Below are 25,059 nucleotides of genomic sequence, written 5' to 3'. Positions count from 1 at the left end.
GGCGGCCGCGGTGCGCGCCGGGACGGGTAGTCCGCGGGGCCGGCGGCCGCGCCTCCGAGCGGCCCGTGCGTCAGGCGGCGCTCTGACCTTGCGGGTTTGTCTGCTCGCCTGTCTCCGCTGCTCCCGGCCCGCCGGCCCCTCACTCGCCGGGAAGATGGCTGCCGTACGCAGGGCCCGCAGTTACTCCCGCTGCGTGGTGCGCTTCTCCGACCGAGAACTCTGCTAATTTCCCCCCGCGGGGAGGACGCACGGACCGAGCGGGGGGGGGCAGAGACCCCCGGGACGGGACAGCGCCGCCCGAGCGTTGGCAGCATGGTGAGCGGGTCCGGGTCGGCCGTGCCCTGCTCGCCGCTGCAGTGCGGCCTGGGGGGAGGCGGCGGCGGTGGCGGGGGGCTCGGCCGCCGGGGCAGGTGCGGGCGGAGGGCGGCCCGGCCCCGCCCCGCCCCGCCGCCGGTGGAGCTGGGGGGGCGGCGGGGGCGGCGAGGGGTGCGTGCCCGGCGGCGGGAGGAGCGGCCCCCGAGCCGCCCTGCCCTGCGCTGCCCTGCGCTGCCCTGCCCGCCGGGCCGCGGGGGGCGGCGGTGGGAAGCGTGCCGCGGTGCGGGCCGGCAGCCCGGCCCCGGTAACGGCGCCGTGAGCGGGCACGGCCGCCCTCCGCGGAGGATTTGGGGCTGACGAGCGGGGCTGCTCGCTTCGGGACCGGTCTGGCCGTCCGTCCGTAGAAACAGCTGAACAAATCACCGTGCCGTTGCGGATGAGCGTGCCCTGCCTTTCTCCTTCCTCCCTCGAAAACCAGACGGCATAAAGTCGCTTGGTAATTTAAACAGCTCCGTGGGCCAGGCACTCTACTGATTCGAGTTCGTGATTTAACATATGACATTAGAAATATTGTTCGGTTCAGTATTGCTTTTCTGACTGCACCTCAACGTAGATTCAGGTATCCATGATGAGAACTTGATCATTCAAAGTTAAACCATTTATATCGTTCAGGAGCTCTTAAAACGCCTTACCGCCGTCATTAAAACTCTTATTTTTGAACACAGTGTTGTTTCTACCACCGTGACAGAAAAACGGAGCAAGTTCCTCATTTTCTTATAAACCCCAAAGGAACGTTAGCTGCCAGTCACCGTTTCGCTATGTCGAGCTTGCTTCTCCCTTAGTCCTGTGCAGTTCACGTGTAGCCCTGTTCGGCTGGTGACAGCCAACTTTGAACTTTCTCATCTTGGCTTTGTTCTGCCGAAACAAAGATCTGCAGTATTAAAGGACTCGGCATTACAGACAGTTTAGTAAGTGATTGTTGTGCCCTGAGGAAATCAGCATGCAATTATTGATTGCAAAACAGTTAAAACTAAGCTGTGCAAATAAACTAGTTTTGCATTTGGCAAATGATTTCTAAAGCTTTGCAAACAAATCAGAATCAAATCTACTCAGCTGGCTTCTTTTTACAGGTCGCAGTCTAATTCAGATGTTTACTTTTGACATGTTGACCTTTTGGTGGCTTGACTGGCTACCAGTTTTCTCATGGAAAATTATTTGAGCTGATCAGTGCGCACTAAGGATGTCTCACTTTCAAGCAAGGTAAAGTCACTGTCCCATATGACAGCTGACTTGTAGCAGGAGGAAAGCCAACAGCGTAAAGATGGACAGGCTAGATTTATCCACTAAGTAGCGGTTACAGTACAATCTTCTGTGAACTTCAGAAACTATAACTACAATTTAAGTGTTGTCAGAGTGGGGGCAAGGAGCCAATTTTTACAAGTTACAGCCTGCTTTAGGTGTGGTCTCATGAGCTGTCTGCTAGTGAAGATCCTTGCTTCGGCAATATCTGTGTTTACTCATTTGTTCTAGCAAAACCATAGGATTTCAGCAGATCGAATAAATAGGGGAAAGGTTGTTAACAGAGATCAGTTTTCCAATCCAGTTAGCCATGCAGTAGCAATGCGAATGAATTGCTTTACTGGTAAATTTAGAGAGATGGTCACTTATGCTGCCAGAAGACAAACCTTTGATATGAGAGACTTCAGATCACACATGCACTCCGGATAGAGGAGGTAATGACGAAAGTCAAAACTTTGGTTGTAATCAACTTCATGATGTTTTTTGACAGCTTTTAGGCTGTGGACTAGGTCTTCATAGTATGGTGTATTTTTTGTTTGGATTGAGAGCACATTTAAGTTTTATAGAGCATTGAATGACATTTTGGAAGCAGTTGGTCCAGAACCATGACTGACTGTGACTCAGAAATGAAGGAGAAGTAGGGCAGTTGAACAGAGACGAGGGGAGGAAAATCAAGACTCTTGAACAGGTTACTCAAACAAAAAGTTTTTGAACATGAGGTAAACTTCAGCCAGCTTCATAACCTTCTAAATAATTTGAACTCTTAAATTAGTTTATTTACATGCTTCATGAGTTAAAGGTTTTAATGGGCGTGCCTTTATGCACAAGAAGATAGTGTGTTGATTTAGCCTAGAAATTACTAGTTTCTGCATTTTGCAGATAAAACCAGGCTTACTCTGCCCAGACTGAGAGCTGACTGGACATAACTCAGCTGCAAACCAGAAGCCTTGCACTCTGTGCAGGCAGAGGTAGGCCTTATTTGTGTCAGCCCAGTGCCGCCGTAGTGCACTTACAGACATCCATTTCAGCGCTAGCTTGTTCCTAGGCTCTCTCTGTTTGGCCAGCACAGACGTAATCCCTGGCTGCTAAAATAACGTGATAGGACTGCTGTAACTCATAGGATATTAACTGCCTGCAATCAAATTCTGGAATCAAAACCCGTGAAGTTTCTAAGTTATTTACTCCTTGCTTGGATTTGATGCTGCTAGTGCTTTGGAGCGTTCTGGCTTACCTGTTTTCTCCTCTGAGAAATTAAAAATGTACAGCCTTAAAATCAGTGTAGAAAGCGGTGCAACATCTGTTTACGATAACCAACCAACACTGTCTGCATTATCAATTGTGAAAGATAAATTGACTGAGACATCAGTGAGAACACCTTTACAGATGACAAGCCAGTGAGTTTGTGGTCGTTTGGGGAACCGGATAGAAGTGCTACAGCTGAACCCCAGGGAGGTGCTTGTCACCAAGACAGAGAGATTAAATGTTGCCTTCCCATCAGGTTTGCCAGTGTTCTGTAGATTGATCGTGAACTTCCAGATGCTATGAAAATTTTATAAATTTTCTGAATACAAGAATGCTTTGATTTCTGCACTTTGATTGTGCAGGAGGTAGAGATTTCTTTATGAGAACTCAGAAGAATCTCACTCACAGAATGTCACTTGAAGTCTTTGAGCACTATCTAGAATAGGAAGGAGTGGGAAACAAAACTTCTGTAAGTAGTTGTGGTAATCTTAATGCCAGGTTTACCTTCTTATAATCTCCCTTTGCGTTATGTACTTGCAGAACTATAGATGTGAATTTCACCACAGAATGGTAAAAAACTGGGATGCTTCAGCTGCAGGAAGAACTTTTAACCAAATGTCTTAGTCTTTGTTGAGGTGGTTTTTTTCCTTATTGGCATCTTGCTGCTGTTGTCATTGTAGTGGCTTGTCACTGATGCTCAGAATTAGTTTTCCTTTGTTTTAGTATAGAGTCCATGAATCTCAGTATATTTCACAATGAGAATTTATTCGCTGCTTTTTAAGTTTTGCTCTTAACCTAGCTGTCTTAACTCCTATGTAGAGCCCTGTTAAGTTTAGTTAAAGGTCTTATTTAATGTCTTATTTGTTTAACCTTTCTCACAGCAGTACTGTAAATAAAACCAGCTGTCAAGCTCTCATGCTAGCTTTTTATTTTCTTTTACTATACATTTCTTGTTTAGTTTCACATGTAGTTTTTGAGATTGCCCGTATTGTCCCATAATTTTCATAAAGTATCTATTGTTACTCAAAGCACTAGTCATTTTGTGCTTTTGTAAATATTAAACAAATCAAAACTACTGGTTATCTTTACAATGAGAAGATAGTGATTCAATTTTAATTTCTTGTATGAAGCACACTACTGTTTAATACTGAAGCTTTGGTTCTGTGCTTTGACATAGACACTGAGTGTATTTATTCAGGTATTATAGCAGTGTACTGATGCCTTCAAGTGATACATAACTAATCTTGATGTGACTGAAATGCAAACCCCAACTTCACTGGGTTAATAGGGAAGTGCTAACAGTAGCATTCATTTTAAGATTAATTTCTATCATCAGTTAAGATTGATCTGTGGGGTAGGTGGGTAGGATGGGGAAAAGGGGAGTATGCTTAAATTTTTTTTTAATGTGTGTCCATGACAGTTGTGCTTTGTCAATGTACTGTAGGGACTTATGCAGACTCTGTAATCACATCTGACTGCTCTCTACTAGGCAGAAGCTGAAGAAGATTGTCACTCTGATTTGGTAAGAACCGATGACAATGAAAGATCTGGTGAAGCAAATCTTCAGGTATGTCTCTCATGCAAATGTTTTTTTGCAAACATAGTACTGCTGTGTTTTAAGCTGCATTACTTATGCTCATTTAGTTACCACGCATTTGTTGATCTGACAAATGCTTAATCCGTCTGCCCCTCTAGAAGTCAAATAGATAAATTTTGCATTGTGTTCCGAGTGTCAAATACTGTCTTCAGTTATCTGTGTAGATGAAAAGAAAGTTGTGGCAGATTTGGAATTTCTTTGAAGTACTGTAGAAATCAGACAGCCGTTTCTGTATGGATGAAATTCCAGTTTACGTTGTCACTCTCTTCTGGAGCAGAAGGTTGATAAAAGCAGTCTCATAGAAAAGTGTGTTCTCTTACGATATGAGATTTCTGTGTAGTTGCTCTCCAGAAGTCGTGATGATTGCAAGAGACATGTAAAGTGTAACTTCAAAGATGCTGAAAAAAATGCATGGCAAGAATTGTAACTTGTCTTGTTTCACAGAGCATAGTCCTTTCTTTTTAAAAGAGAAAGGAGTGTAAGGCCATATTTGTATATTATATAAAGGACAGCCTTGATTGTCATAAAGCTTAGTATGCTTGTGTACAAAAAATTAGGTTTTCTAAATTTTAATTTCAAGAGCTAATTGACTTTTGCTTAAGCTAACTCTGCATAAACAAGAACAAACATCATGTCTAGAAAGAATACTTTTCTGTAGAGTCTTACATTATAACCACAGTACTAACAACCACTTATTGAAATATCAGTTTTTCTTCTGAGGTGAACGGTCCGGATAAAAGCATTTACTTATTGAATGGGATTGAACAAGTACTTGTGCACTTCTTTTTTAAATTTACTCTAAAACAATTGCTAACTCTCTGTGTCTAAGCTCACTGAAACTATTTAAGACTAGGAAGTGTAAAGCATAATTTTGAAATTCTTTTTTGTGTTTGTGCTTTATAATTTCTTCTCAGGAGATGTACTGTCTGAATATGTGATACTAAATCAGAATTAAATCGGATTTTTTAGGCAGAGCTCCAGATGTTCAGAGCTCAGTGGATGTTTGAGCTTGCCCCAGGTATGAGTTCTAGTGGGTTGGAACCTCCGCCATGCAGAGCATCTTCAAGAGGACCTGGAGTAAAGTCTGTAGATGCCAGAGGGAAACAGGAGATAGCAAAAGAGGAAAAGGTACAAAAAAATAGTTGTATAATTTTGGGATTTTTTTGTGTGTGTTAGTATTGCAGTATAACTATCCTAAAAGCTAATGCTGAATTAAATCTAGAGAAACAACAGAGGTGATTAACCTATTGCCTCCATACTGATGTCTTTCATAATCCTACACTGATTTTTCTAGTTTTTATGCTTGGCTTTCCATCACCTTCCCAGTCTGCTTTCTGAAAGACTGTAGGTAAGGGGGGGAGCAGGAACGTGGATAGTTTGTTGGTTGGGAATTTCACTTATAGCTTGTAGCACATGAATATGTCTTCTCACTCTATTTAAGGAATGATTTTATTCATCTCCTTCATAGGATACAGTAGGTAAGATGAAAAATAATTCTAAGTCAAGTGACAACATGCTTGTCTTTGTAAGGAATTTAAGAAATGTTCTGTGTAATTTATTGTGCAGGCAAAAGAGCTTTTCCTGAAAGCAGTGGAAGAAGAACAAAATGGGGCCCTTTACGAAGGTAATACAGAAGTCTACAATGAACACCCTTTTTGCAGAGGAATCTAACACTGGTCTGATTTATGTGCAAGACTTCATGATGCCAGTGAACTTAAACTGCAGGCTAATAGTCATTTGAGAGCTCAATTATTCGGATAAGCAAACAAACTTGCTATAAAAGGAACCATCATATCACAGTTCTAAGGCTGAGGTGAAGCTAAAGTGAGATCAAGGAAAGAATTTCTAGCTTTCAGATAAAACAACAGTATTTTGAAATCTAGCAATTTAATGAAGCACTGGATTGCTTCGTCATATAGTATGCTTCTTCGTATGGCTTTTGTAACATGAAATAAGCATAATAATTAATCAAGGCAATATACTGTGTTTCCTGTGCTCACAGTTTTCTTCATTCCACTTTGAACAGAACTACTTAATGCATGGAATGTTTTGTTGTTTGGTTGTTTAGTTTTTGCTTTTGGTTGTTTTTTTTTTTTTTTTAATTTACACAGCATGCTAAGATAGCTTCTTTAAGAATTCCTGAAGTGAATATTTAAATCTGGTAGTCTTATTTTACGAGGTTTGCCATAAATATTTAAGATGCTTAGCTTGCTTTCCCTCTTGCTATCAGCACTAGTAAAAATGGAAATTCAAAGTTTTCTTTCTCATATTTAGTTTTCAGAATATTATATAGAGTAAGAAGTCCGTCTTAACTTCAAGTCCTCTAGGTCAGTAATGGAGATAGCAGTTTTCTATTTCTTTCACGGAAGGAAAAAAAGGAACAGAGAACATACATGCCATCCTGCTCATCCACCAGAGGTTTTGGCCACTTTGGTTAAAGTGCAAGTGCAAAATATGTCAAGATACGCAAAACTGAGAGTACTCTGGAACCTCACTCAGCCACCTGTTGAATACAAAATTTCCTCTCCACCATGGGAGTTTTCCTTCACTTGCAAGGGATTTCTGGTTGTTGAGATCTGGTTGTTCCAGATCTTAAATGAACTGAGAGAAATATGAGTCCCCAGTAGGTAATAAAATCATTTGGTTCAGTTTCTAATTTATTACATTTTTTTTTTACGGGGCGAAATTACTTTAGGCTAAGGTATTTTGTGAGTTGGGTGCAGAATTAAATGCGCAGTAAAAAAAAGACGTCAGAACTGAATCTGATATGTAATCTACTATTTAGGAAATCCTGCAGTAGATTGTGAAGGTTCTTTCATACCAACAGTTTCCAAGTAAATTAAAAAAATATGTAGGGAAAGCAGCCTATTTAAGCATTGTGTATATAAAATAAAAGCTGTAGCTTCATCTGCTTGAGTGCTCTCCTTTTATGTTAAACATAGCAGCAGAGAAGTAGCGACATCTAACAGAGTTGCATTCACAAAGGTGTTTTAGGCATCTGGATTGCATGAATATGAATCCATTCTTTCACAGCTGAATTTTATTTGAGACTTAAAGAAACAAACCTGAACTGTTTCTACACATACATCTATATGAGACTGTAGAGACAAGGTCCTATGCCAGACACAGATATATTACTGAGCACATGTTGGGACATCTGTTTTCAGACCACACTTTTATCTGCTGACCTGGCCCAAGTCACCGGAATCAAGTGGCATTTCAGCCTGCTTCTGAAATCTGCTGAGACAGTTACGTGCAACAGCTTGTTCATGTTTAAGTGCAGTACAGGCCTTGCTGCAAGACTAAATGCTAAAGTTGAGACTGATCTCTGTTTAGCTGGCTGCTGATACTCCTCATCCTCACCAGCCAGAGGATACTACTTGTCAGTTACTGGCCCTGACATGAACTCAAGGAAATAGGAACACTTACTTGCCCCAAACTCAGGCTTCTCAGACTCATTAGTCTGTCAAATTCTGAGCTCCACGCTCACTGATGTTTTATTTTGGGTTTTGTTTTTAAGGGTCCAAACTGAGGGAGAGTTGCCCTCTGATCTTGGTATCAACATGTGGGAATACAGAGACATATAAATACATGTATGATCTTAATACAGGTATTAAAACAGACTGAATGTACATACAATGAATCCACTTAAATTAAGAAGGATCCACAGAGTTAATTCAGAAGAAAGATATTCTGAGCTTAAATAACAGTTCGTTCCCACAGGGTGATTTTCCTGGCCCTATTTCTCTACTCTGTGTTTGTAGAATCTTTGGAGTGTTAAAGGCAGAAGTACGTTCTCTATGTGCTAGAAGAAACCCTATCTGTCAGGTTTTCCTTCATGCCCCATAGTCTTGTGCTTGCTACATAGCTTTTTGAAAAGGCTGCTTTTCTCCAGTCACGTTCCTCACCCTCAGTGTTTTGAGTGGCTTGCTTCTGTGCTTTCTGTAGTTTCTAGGGTTTTGCCACAGTAAAATTTACTTGTTTTGTTGTCAACATTTTAAAATTACAACAGTATTTTGTTGATCTTTCTCACCTTCATAATGTTGTGTATGTCTGCATGACTGCCTGCCCCTATACCGGGGATCATCTTTCAAATTCTCTTTCATGTTCCTCATGGTTACTTATGAATATAATGCCTAAAATCTTTATGGCTTGTTGAGAAAGCTTTGTAAGTGCTGGGAAACAAAAGAAATCAGGACTTTGTGATGTTTTAATGTAAGATTTTGTACTCCATAATTGAATTTGTAGTAGTTAAGGTAAATCTGTAGAAGCTGAAACACATCTGAGAGAGCTCTTTATTCTGAAAGAGTACATGAAGTTTTTAGTTTTGAAAATGGGTGCTTAATGTGCCTCTCTTCTGTATTGAATTTAAACCTAATCAGTTTAGACTAAATAAGGCTTACTAGGTAAAGGCATTTTCTACCTTTTTAGTGCTTTTAGCTGAAGCCATCTCTCTGAAAAAAAATCTTTGCTTTGATAAGCGAGTATAGGCATCAGACATGTTTAAACATTAAACCTTTATTTTCAGCCATCAAGTTTTATCGTCTAGCCATGCAGCTTGTACCTGACATAGAGTTTAAGATCACCTACACACGGTCCCCAGATGGTGATGGAGTTGGAAAGAGGTGGTAAGTATGAAAACTTACTAATTAAGTGCATAGGAGTACTGAAACCTGAAATTTTGTTTCTAAAGCATGTGAATGCTCTACTGTGATATGCAAGTAAGTCTCTTAACATTTGGAAAACTTGTCTGCTTTCATTGGAATAGACTGCTTCATAGAAAGTTTTCAGATACATTAGTCCAAGGAGGACTTTTCTATATTGTAGTTCAAAGAAGGTAACAGGCTTGTTTGGAGCCAGTTAAATTCAAATGGAAGGATTACAAGTAGTTATGTTGTTACTTAAAAAAAGAAAAAAGCATCAATCACTTTATTACTTTTGATTTCTGATTTTCATATTTATGAGTTACACATTTAGGATTATCTACAAAATTGTAGATGGCAAAAAGATTAATTAGTAAAAGCTTTGTACCATGGAATAAGCATCATAATTAAGCACGGGAATATACTACTGTTCTTGTGCTGACTAACATGGCCAAATGGGAGCATTTCCAATAAGTAGAGCAACACATTTAGAAGCCTATAGATTGTAATCTGAGTAGTCTAGTCTTTTATCATTACAAGCGTCAGAATACCCCTAGCCTCAACGCACCAGATGTGTAGCAGCGTAAGGCTGGCCTCACTTGAGCCCAAGAATTTGTTTCAGGACAGGATTCAGGTTAGGGCCAAAACTTCTGTTATAGCTCAGAGAGAATAGTGAAGACAAGCTTACGAAACAGAGCTTCCCAATTCAGTGCTTACTGGTAGCAGCCGTAGATGCTGCTGATAGGTACAAGAAATCAAGATTTTTAAGACTGAGAATAAAAGAGAAAAGTACAATCATGTCCATGTGGTATTACTAGTTCAGCCTTGTTGCCCCAGGGCTGTACAGCTTCAGTGCAGTAGCTGACTCAATATAAAAGAGAGTAAGATGAGCCAAGTGCTTTATTTACATCTGTTACTTTGGTTTCTGAATGCATTGCTAGCATGAAATCTTTGCTGTGCATTTGTGCACTAGGAAAAATGCTGAATGATAAACTACAGTCATGTAAAAATCTTGGTTTTCTTAGGATTATTTTCTTATTTTAGCATCATTTTCTCTACTCCCTTCATTAAGCCTGTCTGACACCAAGTTGGGTGGCAGTGTTGATCTGCTGGAGGGTAGGGAGGCTCTACAGAGGGACCTGGACAGGCTGGATCGATGGGCTGAGGCCAACTGTAGGAGGTTCAACAAGGCAAAGTGCCGGGTCCTGCACTTGGGTCACAACCACCCCATGCAACGCTACAGGCTGGGGGAAGAGTGGCTGGAGACATGCCCGGCGGAAAAGGGCCTGGGGGTGTTGGTCCACAGCTGGCTGAATATGAGCCGGCAATGTGCTCAGGTGGCCAAGAGGGCCAATGGCATCCTGGCTTGTATCAGGAATAGTGTGGCCAGCAGGACCAGGGAGGTGATAGTGCCCCTGGACTTGGCACTGGTGAGGCCGCACCTCGAGTACTGTGTTCAGTTTTGGGCCCCTCACTACAAGAAGGACATCGAGGTGCTGGAGCGTGTCCAAAGAAGGGCAACGAAGTTGGTGAAGGGTCTAGAGAACAAGTCTTATGAGGAGTGGCTGAGGGAGCTGGGGTTGTTTAGCTTGGAGAAGAGGAGGCTGAGGGGAGACCTTGTCGCTCTCTACAACTACCTGAAAGGAGGTTGTAGCGAGGTGGGGGTCGGTCTCTTCTCCCAAGTAACAAGCGATAGAACTAGGGGAAATGGCCTCAGCTTGTGCCAGAGGAGGTTTAGACTGGATATTAGGAAAAACTTCTTCACCGAAAGAATTACCAAGCACTGGAAGAGGCTGCCCAGGGAAGTGGTTGAGTCCCCATCCCTGGAGGTATTTAAAAGGCCTGTAGGTGTGGTGCTTAGTGACATGGTTTAGTGGTGGACTTGGCAGTGCCACGTTTATGGTTGGACTCGGTGATCTTAAAGGTCTTTTCCAACCTAAATGATTCTATGATTCTGTGAGTTTTCATTCAGTTTTGTAAATGTTGCTGCACTGTCCCCAGCACTACGTGACAGTGAGGGAAAAACAACCAGTACTCTTAATTGTTGTTTAAAAGCAGTATTTGTCGAGGTGTGTTTTTTCAAGAGATTCTAGTTGTGGTGTTTTTGCTTTCTGAATTACTGTTGTAGGTGTTTCATACAATCTTGGTGAGAAAAAAGAAATTGCACAGTTACATTTGAAAAAATAATATGTGGCCTGTAGCTACTGGGACTGGCATATTCATCAAAATAAAGGAAGGTGTGTTCCGTGCAGCATCTTACTATAGTCTTAGTTATGACAGGCCCGAACATAATTGTCTTCTCTATAATACTTTAAAATACTTTAAAACCCATTGGTACAGGTCTGCTAGTTGCTTGCTTATATTTTCAGCTCTTATATTAAAAAGTGACTGGAAGATCTCTTAGCTAGCTTGTATGCCAAGTCAGGGCAAAGAAAGTGTTTTGTGATGAGATCAAGGGGAGTTGTGTAGTTTGTGGTTACTTGGTGCAAGCAAACATGCACCTGTTAAAGGATGATATTATGACATACAACTTAAAATTCAGATTTTTTCTGAATGTGGTAATGTTCTTCTATCACTTAGTAATCCTTCAAGTTTACTGACGAGTAGCAAACGCATTTTTTCTGTTATGCTATCTTGTTCTTGCTCCTGAAATTTTTTGTCTGCCTATTTTCAGAACTGGTAAAAAGTAGTTTTCCTAAAGGAAAGTTTTCTTTCATTATTGATGAATAAACCCACTGAGGATCATTCTTCAGTGAAAAACGCAAGGGTAAAAAAAAACATCCTTAATTGTTTTCAGTATCTTACATTGTGACAAGGATTACAAAATATAACTTCCCATCAATGCTAATGTATTTCCTGCATACAGCTTATTTTAGACAAAATAAAAGATGAGATTTGTCTTTTCATGGGGTCAAGCAATTCTTCAGTGACATCATTAAAAACAGTGAACTCTCAAATCCCAAAAGAAACTGGAATTGGAATTAAATGGAAAAAAAAAAGTTGTTACTGTCAGATGGATTCCAGCAAAATCTAAATGAACTTGATAAGATTGCAGTGGTTGTTTTATCATATGATGAAATGAGATTGCTTTACAAACATACAGGAAACAACTATATTGAATGAGGGTAAGCAGGCAGATTGGACAAGGATAAGGACATCTGTTGGTATGTTTTGTCCAATATCACAGTGTTGGCATTCCCCCTTTTCTAGTGTTTCTAGTGTTGGACAAAGATAAGGACATCTGTTGGTATGTTTTGTCCAATATCACAGTGTTGGCATTCCCCCTTTTCTAGTGTTGAGGATAACAAAGAGGATGACAAAATGGCTGATCTCCTGTCGGATTTCCAGCAGCAGTTAACTCTTCAGGAATCTTCAGTCAAACTTTGTCAGCCTGAGGTTGATGTCAGCCAGACCCATATCTCAGGTATGAGTTAAGATACACTGTAAGATTTCAGAGGCAGAATTTATAGAGATGTTTCACTCTATTAAAACATTTGTCTCCTTCATTCTAAAGCCACCTTTAAAGAAATGTACATGATACCTTTTTTTACTTTTATAGTTAAATGCGAAGGAAAAAAGATCATCTACTAGCTAAACAGATCTTTTTCTCATGCATGATTTTGCCTTTATCGTGTAAGCTTTTTCATGTAGTACTACTACTAAGTAGAATTTTTCAGCATCAGTCATACTTAAAAGCAGCAGCTTCTAGGAACAGACTTGCTGAAGTAAGTGTAGTCCAGTTTTCCTTCCAGTTAGTGTTTGCAAAAGTGAAATGTGGGTTTTTTTGTTTTGGTTTGCAAATATTTGTTGCAATTCTTAAGTGTGAATAAGAGACAATTGTTCTGTGCAGAATATGCACTTTGCATTTCCTGTTTTTATCTGATTCTATCTCAGATTTTTACAACACATATGTTTTCAGGTTCAGCAAGACTATATAACATAGCTAGAAAGGCTTTTGAAGGTCAATGATTTCAGTGCTTCAGTTCTAGGACAGTCATCCTGAGACTTACTTATGAGATCTAAATTGTAGAGAGTGTATATAAGCTATGAACTCTCTTAAAATCAGATGCCTCTAAAGCGTGTGTGTTTTGCATCCCAAATTATCAGTTGCTCTTGGAAATCTTGGCCTGATCTCCTCTGTTCTGCTCAAGGAAGGAAAAATAAAGTAAATGTAGCAAGCTGTTCAAGTCAAAACATAAAGAAAACAGGATTTTTTTTTTTTTTTTTTTTAACAACTGTGGCATCGTACACTTGGGAAATCATCTTTTCTTTTTTTGCCAGTAAAGTCAAGATGTTGTAGACATTACTATAAAATGATCTCAGGAGTTGTTTCTTTTGAGCAGCAATCTTAGTCTCTTTCTAGTTTTATTTTCTGCCAGTCCTGTGTTACAGTATTTTGTTTACTGACTGTCTTACAGCAGAATGAAAACTGTTAAAATGATAATGTCTACTTCAGAAGTTAGTAGGCTGGAAAGGATCCCTCTTGGTCATCACAGTAGTACAACAGTCACAGACCGCAGCAGCCCAAGGAAAACTGAAACAATGTTGAAGCAATGGATTTGGCTGAATTGATTTCCTGTGTCCATTTTACATTTTAGTGACATTCATAATCTTAGAATACTGATTAACCCTTAGTACAGGACAGGATCAGACCTCTGCTATATAACTGACATACTGAATATATTTACTTCCCCTCCCTAGTACATGAGAAATTTTTCATGGTAGTTTTTTTTTGGTTTTTTTTTTTTTCTTTTACACAAGTGAAGCTTAGGACCAAGATAGCATTCTTCACCAGAAATATTATTTTTCCTACAGGACGTGCCCAGTATCTGAAGCAAAGTGTCTTAACAATCCTTAGTTTACTAGAAACTTAGAAACATGGGTGCTAAGATAGATGATCAAAGGCTTTGGCTGACTGGTGGCTCTCAGCATGGAAGACGTATACCTGTTAGCACTAGTAAGAGATTTTTAAGCCTTTGTATCTCCCATTCTCCAAGGCATTAAGAGCTCACATACCGAAGAGTTGCCAGAGACTGTTTTGTCCCTTGTAGCAATAATCTGCACAACTTTTGTTTATACTGGAACATTAATTTAATGGTGGCAAATACAGGCAATATAGCAAATTTATGACTTCTCAATAATGAATCACAGAATTAAGTCAGATTCATGAAATGAGATGTGTGTTAAATGAATACAGAAGCTGGTGCCCAATGAGGTGTATGTGCTTTTTATTATGTTAGTATTCTGAAATGTGAAACTTAAGTTTCATCAAGTTTTATAGCAACAACATTGTCGGAGCGCAGCAATGCAGTTTTTTTAAGTAGTATGTTTTTTCACTAGAAATCAGAATTCTATTAAATTGTGGTCCCTACCACAGTATTTACAGCTCGTTACTGTTTACTGTACCTTTGTGCCACTCAGCTGTTTTCTCTGTTTGATCTCAAAGCAGTTATACTCAATAAAATCATCAAGTCTTAAGTGCATGTGGTGATACAGTTCAAGCCATAGGTTCTGGAAAGCAGCAGTAGTTGAAAATAAATGAAGTGTAATTCCTGATGGTATAAGATAAGTAAACAAGATTATACCCAACAGAAACAACAGAGAAAACTTAGGGAGGCAGAAAGTTATTAGAAAGAATTTTGGCTTAATTTCCCAGGGCTTTCTCACTGAACTTTTAATGCTAGGAGAATGATCATATGATCTTGTGGTGCTTTGATAAGGATTCTGTCATTATCTTGTATTACATTAGAAAAAGTCTTTCAACACAACAATGCTGTGTGATAACATTTCCAATCACTGGACCTGTACCACAAAGTATAGAGTGAGGTATCAGTTTCATAGTTGATAAGTTGTTCTTAGGACCTCCTATCCAAGAACTGAATGTGACCTGAGCTCATTTACCTTGTCATGCAAAAGCAGTATGCTTTGAGGTAATGTTACACGCTAGGTCTGTTTGAAGAAAATAGTGCTTCGCAGGCACTGTGGATGTGCAATGTGTATGTGGAATTTTTGGTATAAAACCTTATGCTTGTGGATATTTGTGGTCTAAAACTATGTTTTATTGTGTCATCTTACCACAGTGCACTTTCAGCTCTTGATTCTTGTTCTTTTGTTATATGACTTTTTTCTAATGCATAGTGACTTTTTTAATGAAGGATAATTTTTTTGTTCCCTGGCATCTGGCTACAGTGTGAAAAAGTAGGATTTTTTTATGGAAAGTCAGAACTTCAGTAATGATCAAACCTGGAATTACAGATAACCTGTTGATTTACAGGTTACCATCTAACAAGGATTTCTCTTCTCTTCACAGTGTTGCCTATGGAAGTACTAATGTACATTTTCCGATGGGTGGTTTCAAGTGACTTGGACCTAAGATCATTAGAGCAATTATCTCTTGTTTGTCGAGGATTTTACATTTGTGCCAGGTATTGTAGATAAGTTATCTAGAGTGACGCTTCTCTTTGCTCTGAGGAAGAAAAAAGAGGTTTTTTACACTCAGGCATATGTAAACAGTATCTAGAGGTGGATAATAAGTCCATAGACCAAAATTGCCTGTGTTTGTTTGGGTTTTTTTTTTGCTTTTAGGCTGCTAAGTTGTACATGTAGGACTATGTCCTGCTTTTTCTTCCCATGGCAGTTTTCATGTTATGCTCCTCACAGTGCTGATCAGCTTTTGAATACACCGCTAAATGGTATGTTAGATAGATGATGTCACTGTAATAAAAAATGTTGCTGAAAGTCTTACTTGCTCTACCTTGTTTGAAAGTCAGAGTTGCAAGGTCTCCAAAATAATGTCTGTTGTGTTGTGATCCTCATATGGCCACACAGAGAAGTGCCAGGCTGCTGCAATGTTGTTGTTCTCTATTTGGCTGAAAATGGCGTTGTGGTCTTGCATTTCACTGCGGGGAGGAAGTGGCTTTCAAACGCTCCAGGATTAAGTAAATTGGTCAATGATTTTAAATTATGAGGGGATTGTTGTTCAAGAAACTTTCTTTCAGTTGCATCTAAACTAAATAATGGACCGTGTTACTTTGGTATATAAAAGCTAAACGAGGTTTGCAGGAAAGTTACGGGTTTGCTTTTTTCTCATTTTCACTAGAGATCCTGAAATCTGGCATCAAGTCTGTTTGAAAATATGGGGCAGGAGCTGCAATAAACTTGTTCCTTATGCGTCTTGGAGGGAAATGTTTTTGGAAAGGCCTCGCGTTCGATTTGATGGTAAGGTGTGCTTTTGGAAATAGTTTTGGTTTTTTTACTGCATGTAACCGGGACAGAAGCAATCAGGTGGGTTTCATGTTTATGATATTGTTGTTAGACCTAATCTGAATTTCTTCGGGCTTTTGAAGCTGTAAAATATCTGTAAAGAGAAGGGAAGGGTGCAAGGGACAAAAATAAAAACTTTCATGTATTTAAGTAACAAAAGTAAACTCAAAAGTTTTAGATTATTGGTTTTTTTCCATCTTAAGTATTTTATGTACTTAATTTTTGTTCGTATGCTTATATCTTCCTTTACCTGTAGGTGTATATATCAGCAAGACAAAATACATACGTCAAGGAGAACAATCTCTTGATGGTTTCTATAGAGCGTGGCACCAAGTGGAATATTACAGGTAGAACTGTAGTACAATGAGTGAGTGAAATGTTTCTCTCTCTTAAGTTCTTTAAATCCAGCCCTTGATGTCACAAACATTAATCATTCTGTAAAACTCAGTGAACTACGACCATGTGTAAAGCTATGTGTATTTTTTGAGAACAGGTCTTAAGAAATAGGATTTATTGTGATAATTAGAGATGGGCTTAGAAACACATTTCATCCTCAGTTATACCATTTCATATGGGTAAAACTTAAAAGGTAACAACAGTAATACTCATCCACAGATTTCTTTCCCCAAGTCACTTCTGCTTTACATTTCTGATAATAATAATTGTTTTCAGCAAAGGGAAAACAAGTGATTATACAAGAATTGTCTTTTAACTTATTTGTAGCCAGTTGTAAATAATCAAGAGGCTGGGCTTTCTCAACTTGCTGTAAATACCTTGCCTCAGCCTGTTTTTCTGCTTTTCTTCATCTTGCTGTTCCCAGCATTTATTGTTCCATTCTGCTCTCCCTTCTGAGGCTGGAAACTGTTAATAGAAATCATTGAATCTCACAGCTATTTCTATTATCTCACAAATGTCAGCACAGTATCTGAGTGCTGTAAAAACTGATCAAATCCCAGAACTTGAAAAAGTCCATATGACATTGCCCATTCTCTACTGATACTGTAATTAAGATTTTTGTTGCATTTGTCTCAATCAATGCAGGTCAGTTTTGATTCCAGTGTAGCCCTCTTGCTTTGATTAGAGGTGACAACACTCCTGAACATCTGCCCTCTTTCATGACTATTCACAACTTGGTCTTTTAATCTTCAAAACTCTCTTTAGATTTCTGATCTCTTTTTTTCTGTTATATCATGTGTTAAGAAATGTGTTTTCAAATCTGTTAAGTTCTATATCCTTCTGGGAAACATCCTGTGATCTAAAAAAAAAAAAAACCCCACAACAGAAAAAGGGTATGTTTTCTAGGTTTGTATTGTGTAATTATATTTTTGCAGGTATTTGAGATTCTTTCCAGATGGTCAAGTTATGATGCTAACAACTCCTGAAGATCCTCAATCTATAGTTCCTCGCTTACGGACTAAAAATACAAGGTTATTGAAATTAACTATTTGGCTCTACAGTTTTCATCTTGCTTTTACCTGGCAATTTCTATTTACTTTTGTCTTGGATTCTATATCCTGACTTAGCAAAACAAGAGTGAAAATACAATGTTATTTATATTGTGTTATAGATGTTTATAGTTCTCTTCTGAGAACTACAAAATATTTTGGTCTTTATGCAAACCTATCTTTCATTTTAAGGTCCTGATATTGTAATTAGATTTCCTTTGCGGGTTATGTGATTTTAAACTTTTAAAGGAAGTAGATGGAAGAATACATGCTATTAGCTTGGTGGTTTTAGAATCCTTTTAAAGATACTATTTTGTTATTGGCTCTGTTCTCACACTTGCTTGACTGTTTGAAAGAAAGTGAAGATTTTGGTGGGATATGACTACATTATTGCTTAATTTCTTTTTGATGTTTGCACAAACTTGTTAAAAACATAGAAAATCATGTGCGACTTCAGAACAGGTTTGAGCTGTTCACCAGAAGCCTGAAAATATTTAGCAATAGGCTAGGTAGAACTGACTAACTTTTACTGTCATATGTGGGAAAATTAAAAGCAACCTTCCAAAATGTTTTCATGATTTTGTACCATCAATGAGCCTGGTACTTTACTAAATGGAAATAAAAAATAGTTTCCTTGATTATGATATGCAGTCAGTCGTCTTTTCAATGTTGATGTTTGTGTTATAAGTACATAACTCTTTTGAGAGAGAGAATAATTTTATGTCCTTGACACTATGCTCCCCTTAACTTTCCAGAACGGATGCAATCTTGCTTGGCCATTACCGCCTTTCCCAGGAAACAGACAATCAAACCAAAGTATTTGCTGTAATAATGAAGAAAAAGGAAGAGGTGGGTAGCAAAATAGAATAGAGGAAAAACAGTTTAAGGAGGGAGCTTTTTAATACATTTTTTCTTAGACTGAATATTTTAAGGCACCTGAAGATTTGCATTATGCCAGAGGATTAAAAACTGAATTTCATTTTTTTAAATGGTTTAAAAATAAAATATAAATAAGCATGGTGATTTATCTCACCTTTTTTTCCCAAATCTGTAATAAACTTTTTATTAAGACAGATAAATATCTGGTTCACGTTCGGGCAATGGTTCTCCCCCTTAGGCCTAATTGCCACATGTGGTGCTGTTAGGTGGTTTGTTAACATTGTTAACATACAGAAGGGAAGGATGAAGAGGTCATTTTCCAAGATCAGTTTTGACTGTGTGCAGTTATGTTCCACAGCATTAAATAAAACTAAATAAGCAGTATTCATTAATTGAACTCTGAATGATTCGGTCAACTTATTCACATCACAAAATTTTCTGATTAGCAGTGTCTGTCAAGAGAAACTTGTGAAGAGTTAGAAGTGTTACATTATTTTACAATGCGTTTGCATGGTTTGGGTGGTGTCCTCCACACTTATCTTACTTTCTGTGAAACCTTCTTCCATAATTAACATCTAAGTTGATGTATTTTCAAGGAAGACCAGTACTTGCTTTTAAGTATGAGAGTTTAACAATCTCTCCTCACAGTTACTTAGGCCTCAGGATAAATAGTTGCACAATGCGTTCTTTGTAGATCACGAAACTTCTTTTCTCTTTGTACAGAAACCAACTGACTACCACAAATACAGGTATTTCCGCCGTGTTCCTGCACAAGAAACAGATCACAGTTTTCATGTAGGACTACAGTTGTGCTCCAGTGGGCGCCAGAGGTTCAACAAACTTGTCTGGATACATCATTCTTGTCACATAACTTACAGGTAAGTAAATGGGGAATAAGGTCAAAGAAGGATACTCAACTATAGAAACACAGGTGACATTAATTTGTCCAGTACTAAGTGCAGAAGATGTAAAGACTCTGAGACTTGCAAGGCTTTAACAAAATGTCCTGAAAACAGTGACTGGTCCTGATTTGATATTATCGTAATGAACTTCTACTTTAAGAAATCCCAAGGTTTAGTAACTTTTTATAATGGTACGGGAAGTCTCTTAAGTAGTAGAACTGCAGTATTTTAGCCATTTAAAGGATTTATGCACAGCGTTGAATGATTTCAGAACTGCATCGGAGTTGAATGACTTAGTGTGGTGCTAGTAAAGGGATGTGGAAAACATATATTCATTAAGGTATATTTCTTTTCTTCTGTGGATGTGCAAGCTAGGAATGTCTGCACTCATCATGTGAGAACTGTAATGCTTACAAACTATATAATCCAGCAGTGCAAAATGTGGGCATGTGACCAGCTGTTCTCATCACTAACCAAGCAAGAGCCATGGCCACTGTTCTTGCACCTGACACTCTAAATTACTGGCCAGTTGGCTGTCCAGATGTTTGATGTCAGCATTTAGGGTGGATTTAGGCCTTTTCTTCCAGTCCTCTTAATCTCTATATTTAGTGTTTTTATAGGGACATAGCTCAGCTATTGAGCTGTAAGTATATAAAATCTAGGAAGTAAACTACTGGTGGTTGGGAGTATAGGTAACTTCCACAAAGAGAAAAATTGCTTTTATAAAAACTGATTTATGAAGAAGTGGCAATATCACAGACATTCTTTTCAGCATGAAATTTCTGTACTGCTCAGGTTCTGCTGTGATGTCCTTTTGAAACTAGAATAAAGATGAGTATAAAACACAGCTAGGAGGACGTATGCTTTTTGTCACTGATGTTCAGAAACACTTGGGGTTCTTCTTTTTAAAGTTCTGTAAACATACAAGTTTTTGCTGTCACTCTGTATTCTGAATTCAGGGTTCTAAGTGAAACAAATGAAAGGGGATTTTTTACTTCAATATTAATACGGTGACTTGAGTGACATCCTGCACTGTTTCAAGTCTTGGAGCTAATAATAAGGATGGAAGGGGAAAGTGGTTTCTTTGATATTAAAATAGAAGTGTATTCTATGTAGTGTGATTCGGCCGACATTCAAATGCTTTCAGAACGAGGCAGTACAAAAGAGGCTTACATTCCAGCTGTAGTGTGGTGTGCTGTGTGCTGTGGAACATGATTGCGCTACTGAGGCACTTAAACAGCAACTTGTGTCTAATTTAACTTTTACAATACTCTTTGCAGATCGACTGGTGAGACAGCTGTTACTACTTTCGACATTGACAAAATGTACACCCCTTTGTTCTTTGCACGAGTGAAGAGTTTTACTGCATTTTCAGAAAAGCCGCTCTAAGAAACCCTTTTCCTCTCACAACTCTTGCATGAATAAAAGGTTGTAGCTAATGAGCACTTAAGTTATAAATGTGTATATATTTGGAACATTTTAAAATTCTGGGAAATTTTTGAAGGCAGTATGTTCTATTTGATTATGAATGGCTGGGGTTTTGTTTTGAGATCAAGCTTATAAGTATTGAACACCTTTACTTTGTGACAAGAATTTGATAACAAAGTTTTGTTGTTTTGTTTTGGTTTTTTTAAACAGATTTTATAAATCAGTCTGCTTAAAATGTGAGTCTTCATCTGCCTTGGACACTGGTTTGTCCAAAAGGAGTTGTTATAGGAAAACCTCACTGTCCATGGGACAGTGTGTGTGGTCTCTGGTGAAAGCTTGAAATGTGAAGGGGAGAAAGTTGTCTTACATCTGTTAAACTGTGTGACTTAAAAGAACTTCAAATAAATGTTTTCTTTAAATTAAACTTATTTTGTTTGCCTTTAAGATCTGGCATTTTGTCAACATCAAACTTAAGAAAAAAACAAGGGCAAGCAAGCATGAAGTATAAAATATAACCGCAGAGGTACATCCCCAGCAATGCAGTGATGTCAGTTGGTCATAAATGTAATTTGATCTTGATAGAAGTTCAGTGGAGCCTGCCTTCTCGACAGGATGGGCACGAAGGGGAGAGGGATATGGGCAGTGAGTTGTTCTCTTGTAGGACGAGTTTGCAGGGTACGTGGCTCTGCTTGGGAAGCATCACCGTGCAATGGTGAAATGCTGGCGTGTACTGCTTGTGTATTGGCCAGGTCCGAATGCACAGGGAAGCAGGGCTCGCTTGGACGTGATTGTAATGTGTTATAACCCCTCATCTAACCTTGCTACAGATGCTGTAAACCCTTTTGAGCATTTGTTGTACTAAGATAAATTTTGAGGCTGCTGTAGATGTTCAGGTGCTGTGTACTGCTAATCATGAAGTGTACCTTGAGGTTTGGTGCAGGTACTGTACGCTGCTTCTCCTGCATATATCGCTTGGGGGTGTAGTGCAGGCACTGTAATGCTGCTTATTATATATGTTATCTTGGATTCTGAAAGAATTGAAGCTTTTTAGTGTAGTTTTTTAAAGCCATTTTGCATAATTTACCTTTGAACATCTCATTTCAAAATACTGACCTGGACTTGAGGACTAAAATGTGAAAGCTGTGGAAAGAACTATACTTGTTCCATAATTTATAAAGTGTATCTTTGCAAGGAGCTACATGATTAAAAATACATCAATAAATCATGATTTTGAACATGCAATCCCTTTCAATTTCTTATTTTGCCAAGAAATCATTATTTTCATACAGTTAAAGATGACTACTTAGGAGTTACCATGCATAAACTCCATGCTAGGCAAGATTGACAGGTAGAATTAACCTCTTAATGACTTTTTATTATACTGCTTACAGGTTATCTGAGAAAAGTAGAGAAGCTTTCAGGTACGTGAGTTCTGAACAAGGATGTGTATGTCTGAAACTTGGTGCTTTTCCTAGCTGGTCTAATAAGGCTCCACCTACAGCCCTTCTTTGGCCTATGTCCTTAGACTGCAGTTGCACTATTACTTCATACAACAGAACGTTTAATAAGGAGTGTATTGTGTTCTCATTGCTGAAGGGAAAAATGATTGCTTAGAATATCAGCTTCGTGTTTTGAAATATTGCCAAGTTTGTAAACAGGGAAAGATGTTAGTTACCTACACTTCTGTTGAGCGTAAAGGAGAAAGATCGGATTCTGCCTGCTGACAAATGTCAGAAGTGTTTGTCACAAGAATCAGAAGGTGATACCAATTATTTGTTTAGGTACAGTTTTGTCCAATAACCAAGTTGGATGTAATAGAAGAGCCTTTCAATTCAAAGCTCTTTTCATACCAAGACTTACCTGCTTCTTTTGAGCTTTTGTTTTTTCTTGCCTTGGCCATGTGTTTGAAGTATACTCTGGGCGTAAAGGAAAAGCTAGCTAATGACCTGTTACAAATTGACATGTTGATTCAACAGAAGTCTCAGGCAATGATTATTTTAAGATGATATGAAATACTCCTTCACCAAGAAAATTATGTGAGCATTCTATCTGTGAGGCTGAGCTGTGATTAATATGCTTGTTCCTCTGCATTTAGCAATACAAGGAAGTCAAGCTAGTTTTGTCTTTTGAAATGATTTATCAGCAGGTACTGTCTGTTCACATGCAGCTATTAAAATAGTACTCGTTTCAGCAAAGAAATGGGTGACTAGTTGCTCTTCCTTCATTCTGTCTAGTGATTTTCAATAGTCCAAGGCTAGAGGCTCTGTGTTCTTATAATTTAGTTTTATTGTCCTTTTAATTACCATATAAAGACATTAGTTGGTATAACTAGTTTACTGCTGGGAAATTGTCCTTTACTAATTATATTAGTAATTTGAATAAAAGAATAAGGTATACATCTATGTCGTCCTTTTTCCCAAGAGTTTATTGTATGAGTTGAGACAAGTTCACTTATAAAAATGGAAGGAGGGCTACAAGAGGGGACAAAAACATGGTCCTTGGAGCTGTAGATCTCTTTTATGCATTGGATTAAAGACAGCAGAGTGGACAGTTTTGTGGAGAGAAGCTGCTCAGATGATCAAATGTTATGCTGATTTGACTCAGTCTAATGGGAGATGAGCACCAGGTAAACCTTTGTGTGTCGTGCTGGGCTGTAGATGGGGAGGAAGTAGGGACGGTGTGACTCTGAGCAAAGGACCGGCAGTAGACACTTCCCAGCTGCTAAGTTCAGCTCCTGATCCGCTCGGTAACCGTGAGCCAAGCTGGTCAGAATTTCAAAAACACGTGGTGTTTACACAAGGTTTTTTGTTTAAAGAATGAAAACAATAGAGTCCATTTTGATTTTTTTAATCCAAGAAAATTCCCCTGGAATGTGTGCCAGTGTATATGGAAACTTTTGCCGACGTTAAAATGGCTGAACTGTTGACGTGCTTTCCGTTTTGTCTTTTCTATTATCCAAGACGAGAAAATTATAAAAGCTTATATACATTTGCAAAACAGTTTGGATTTCAGAAATTAATGTTACGTATGTTGTTTAGTATTAATAGCACCTGCAAAAAAATCAAAGACTTCCACTCTGGATTCAAGCTGTGGCCTTTATGCTAAGACTAGCAGCTTGCTTAGTAAAATGACTTGCGTAATTGTTTGCTTAAAGGGAACAATTAGTGCTTTGCCATACCTCTGTCTTGTCCAAAGTATAGTTCCCGAGTCCTTAAAATAATTCTTAAAGCCACAAGTCCTAGATAATGTTGGCTGAAACAAAGGATTTGGAAGAGAGACTAGAGTCTGTTATTGAATGGAGCTTTTGGGGATGTACAAAAGTGGCGTTCTCTCCTAGCTAAAACCGCTTTCAGCTCTGGTAGCATCGCTCATTTGAAAGGGTCCAGATGCTCCACACTGATGTCTACCTATCATTCAAGGCAGTAAGAGACAGGTGTTAAAATTACAGTATGGTGTGATTTTATGGAACATGCATGCAGAGTATGAATAGGAAAAAAATCATGAAACATGGCTGCTTCTGGAGACAATATTGCTGCGTCTTTTAGGATTGACAGCCTTCCTACCTTGGCAGCTGCAGGTATTCTGACATCTTTTGAAGATATCTGTAGCACATTTATTAATTTAGCCTCAGAATGCTCTATGAGAAATAGCTGGATATGATGCAGAGCGAAGTAAGACTAGTAAATCCTGCCAAATGAAATGATTCTTTAATGTGGAAAGCCAAGATGAGTACACATTTTTTCCACACATTTTATTTCTGAAGGAATAAATTTTCCCTTGAGAAGATACGTACAAGCACTGTGACCCGTACATGTTTCTAGGCTAAATTTACACCCGAAGTAAATTTCTTTTCATTAATTCTACTTCCATAATGGCAAGAGATTGCTAAAGTTTCTAAAACAGAAGTTCTGCCTGGTTTAGTTTGCAAATTTTTTTTTTTTTGTGAGGGAGTTTGCTTGCTTGCTTGCTTGCTTGTTTGATTTTATTTTTTTTCCCCAAAGTAATGCTACCCCTGCAGGTTGTTGCAGCTTAGTAATGAACAAGAG

General features: G+C 38.8%; 1 protein-coding gene across 3 annotated transcripts; it reads left to right on the top strand.

Moving 5' to 3' along the window:
* Positions 1–36: 36 nt before the first annotated feature.
* Positions 37–22,255, top strand: FBXO9 (F-box protein 9). Of its 3 annotated transcripts, none has more exons than XM_087773462.1 (13): positions 37–315; positions 4,346–4,423; positions 5,423–5,581; positions 6,020–6,077; positions 8,982–9,081; positions 12,390–12,520; positions 15,407–15,521; positions 16,196–16,314; positions 16,616–16,706; positions 17,691–17,786; positions 18,560–18,653; positions 19,407–19,561; positions 20,866–22,255. In XM_087773462.1, exons 1-13 carry the CDS (start codon positions 313–315, stop codon positions 20,972–20,974), a joined length of 1,308 nt encoding a protein of 435 aa, XP_087629588.1. In that variant the 5' UTR covers positions 37–312; the 3' UTR covers positions 20,975–22,255. The 3 variants fall into 3 exon arrangements, with proteins under 3 accessions (XP_087629588.1, XP_087629586.1, XP_087629587.1); XM_087773460.1 differs by having other exon boundaries at positions 259–315; positions 4,350–4,423; XM_087773461.1 differs by lacking the exon at positions 37–315 and adding an exon at positions 540–811.
* Positions 22,256–25,059: the final 2,804 nt, after the last annotated feature.

This window comes from Nipponia nippon, unplaced genomic scaffold (genome assembly GCF_047370975.1).
Source record: "Nipponia nippon isolate SJK-2023a ecotype South Korea unplaced genomic scaffold, ASM4737097v1 scaffold_4, whole genome shotgun sequence".
In the NCBI taxonomy this organism is placed as follows: domain Eukaryota; kingdom Metazoa; phylum Chordata; class Aves; order Pelecaniformes; family Threskiornithidae; genus Nipponia; species Nipponia nippon.
The sequence above is the reverse complement of the archived record's forward strand: the minus strand, read 5'-3'. Positions and strand labels throughout refer to the sequence as shown.

Bases quoted from the DNA above. Each gene is read 5' to 3' on its own strand.
- FBXO9 (XM_087773462.1), top strand. The intron at 5,582-6,019 runs GTACAAAAAAAT...TTTATTGTGCAG, and splicing joins AGATAGCAAAAGAGGAAAAG to GCAAAAGAGCTTTTCCTGAA. The intron at 16,707-17,690 runs GTAGAACTGTAG...ATATTTTTGCAG, and splicing joins CACCAAGTGGAATATTACAG to GTATTTGAGATTCTTTCCAG.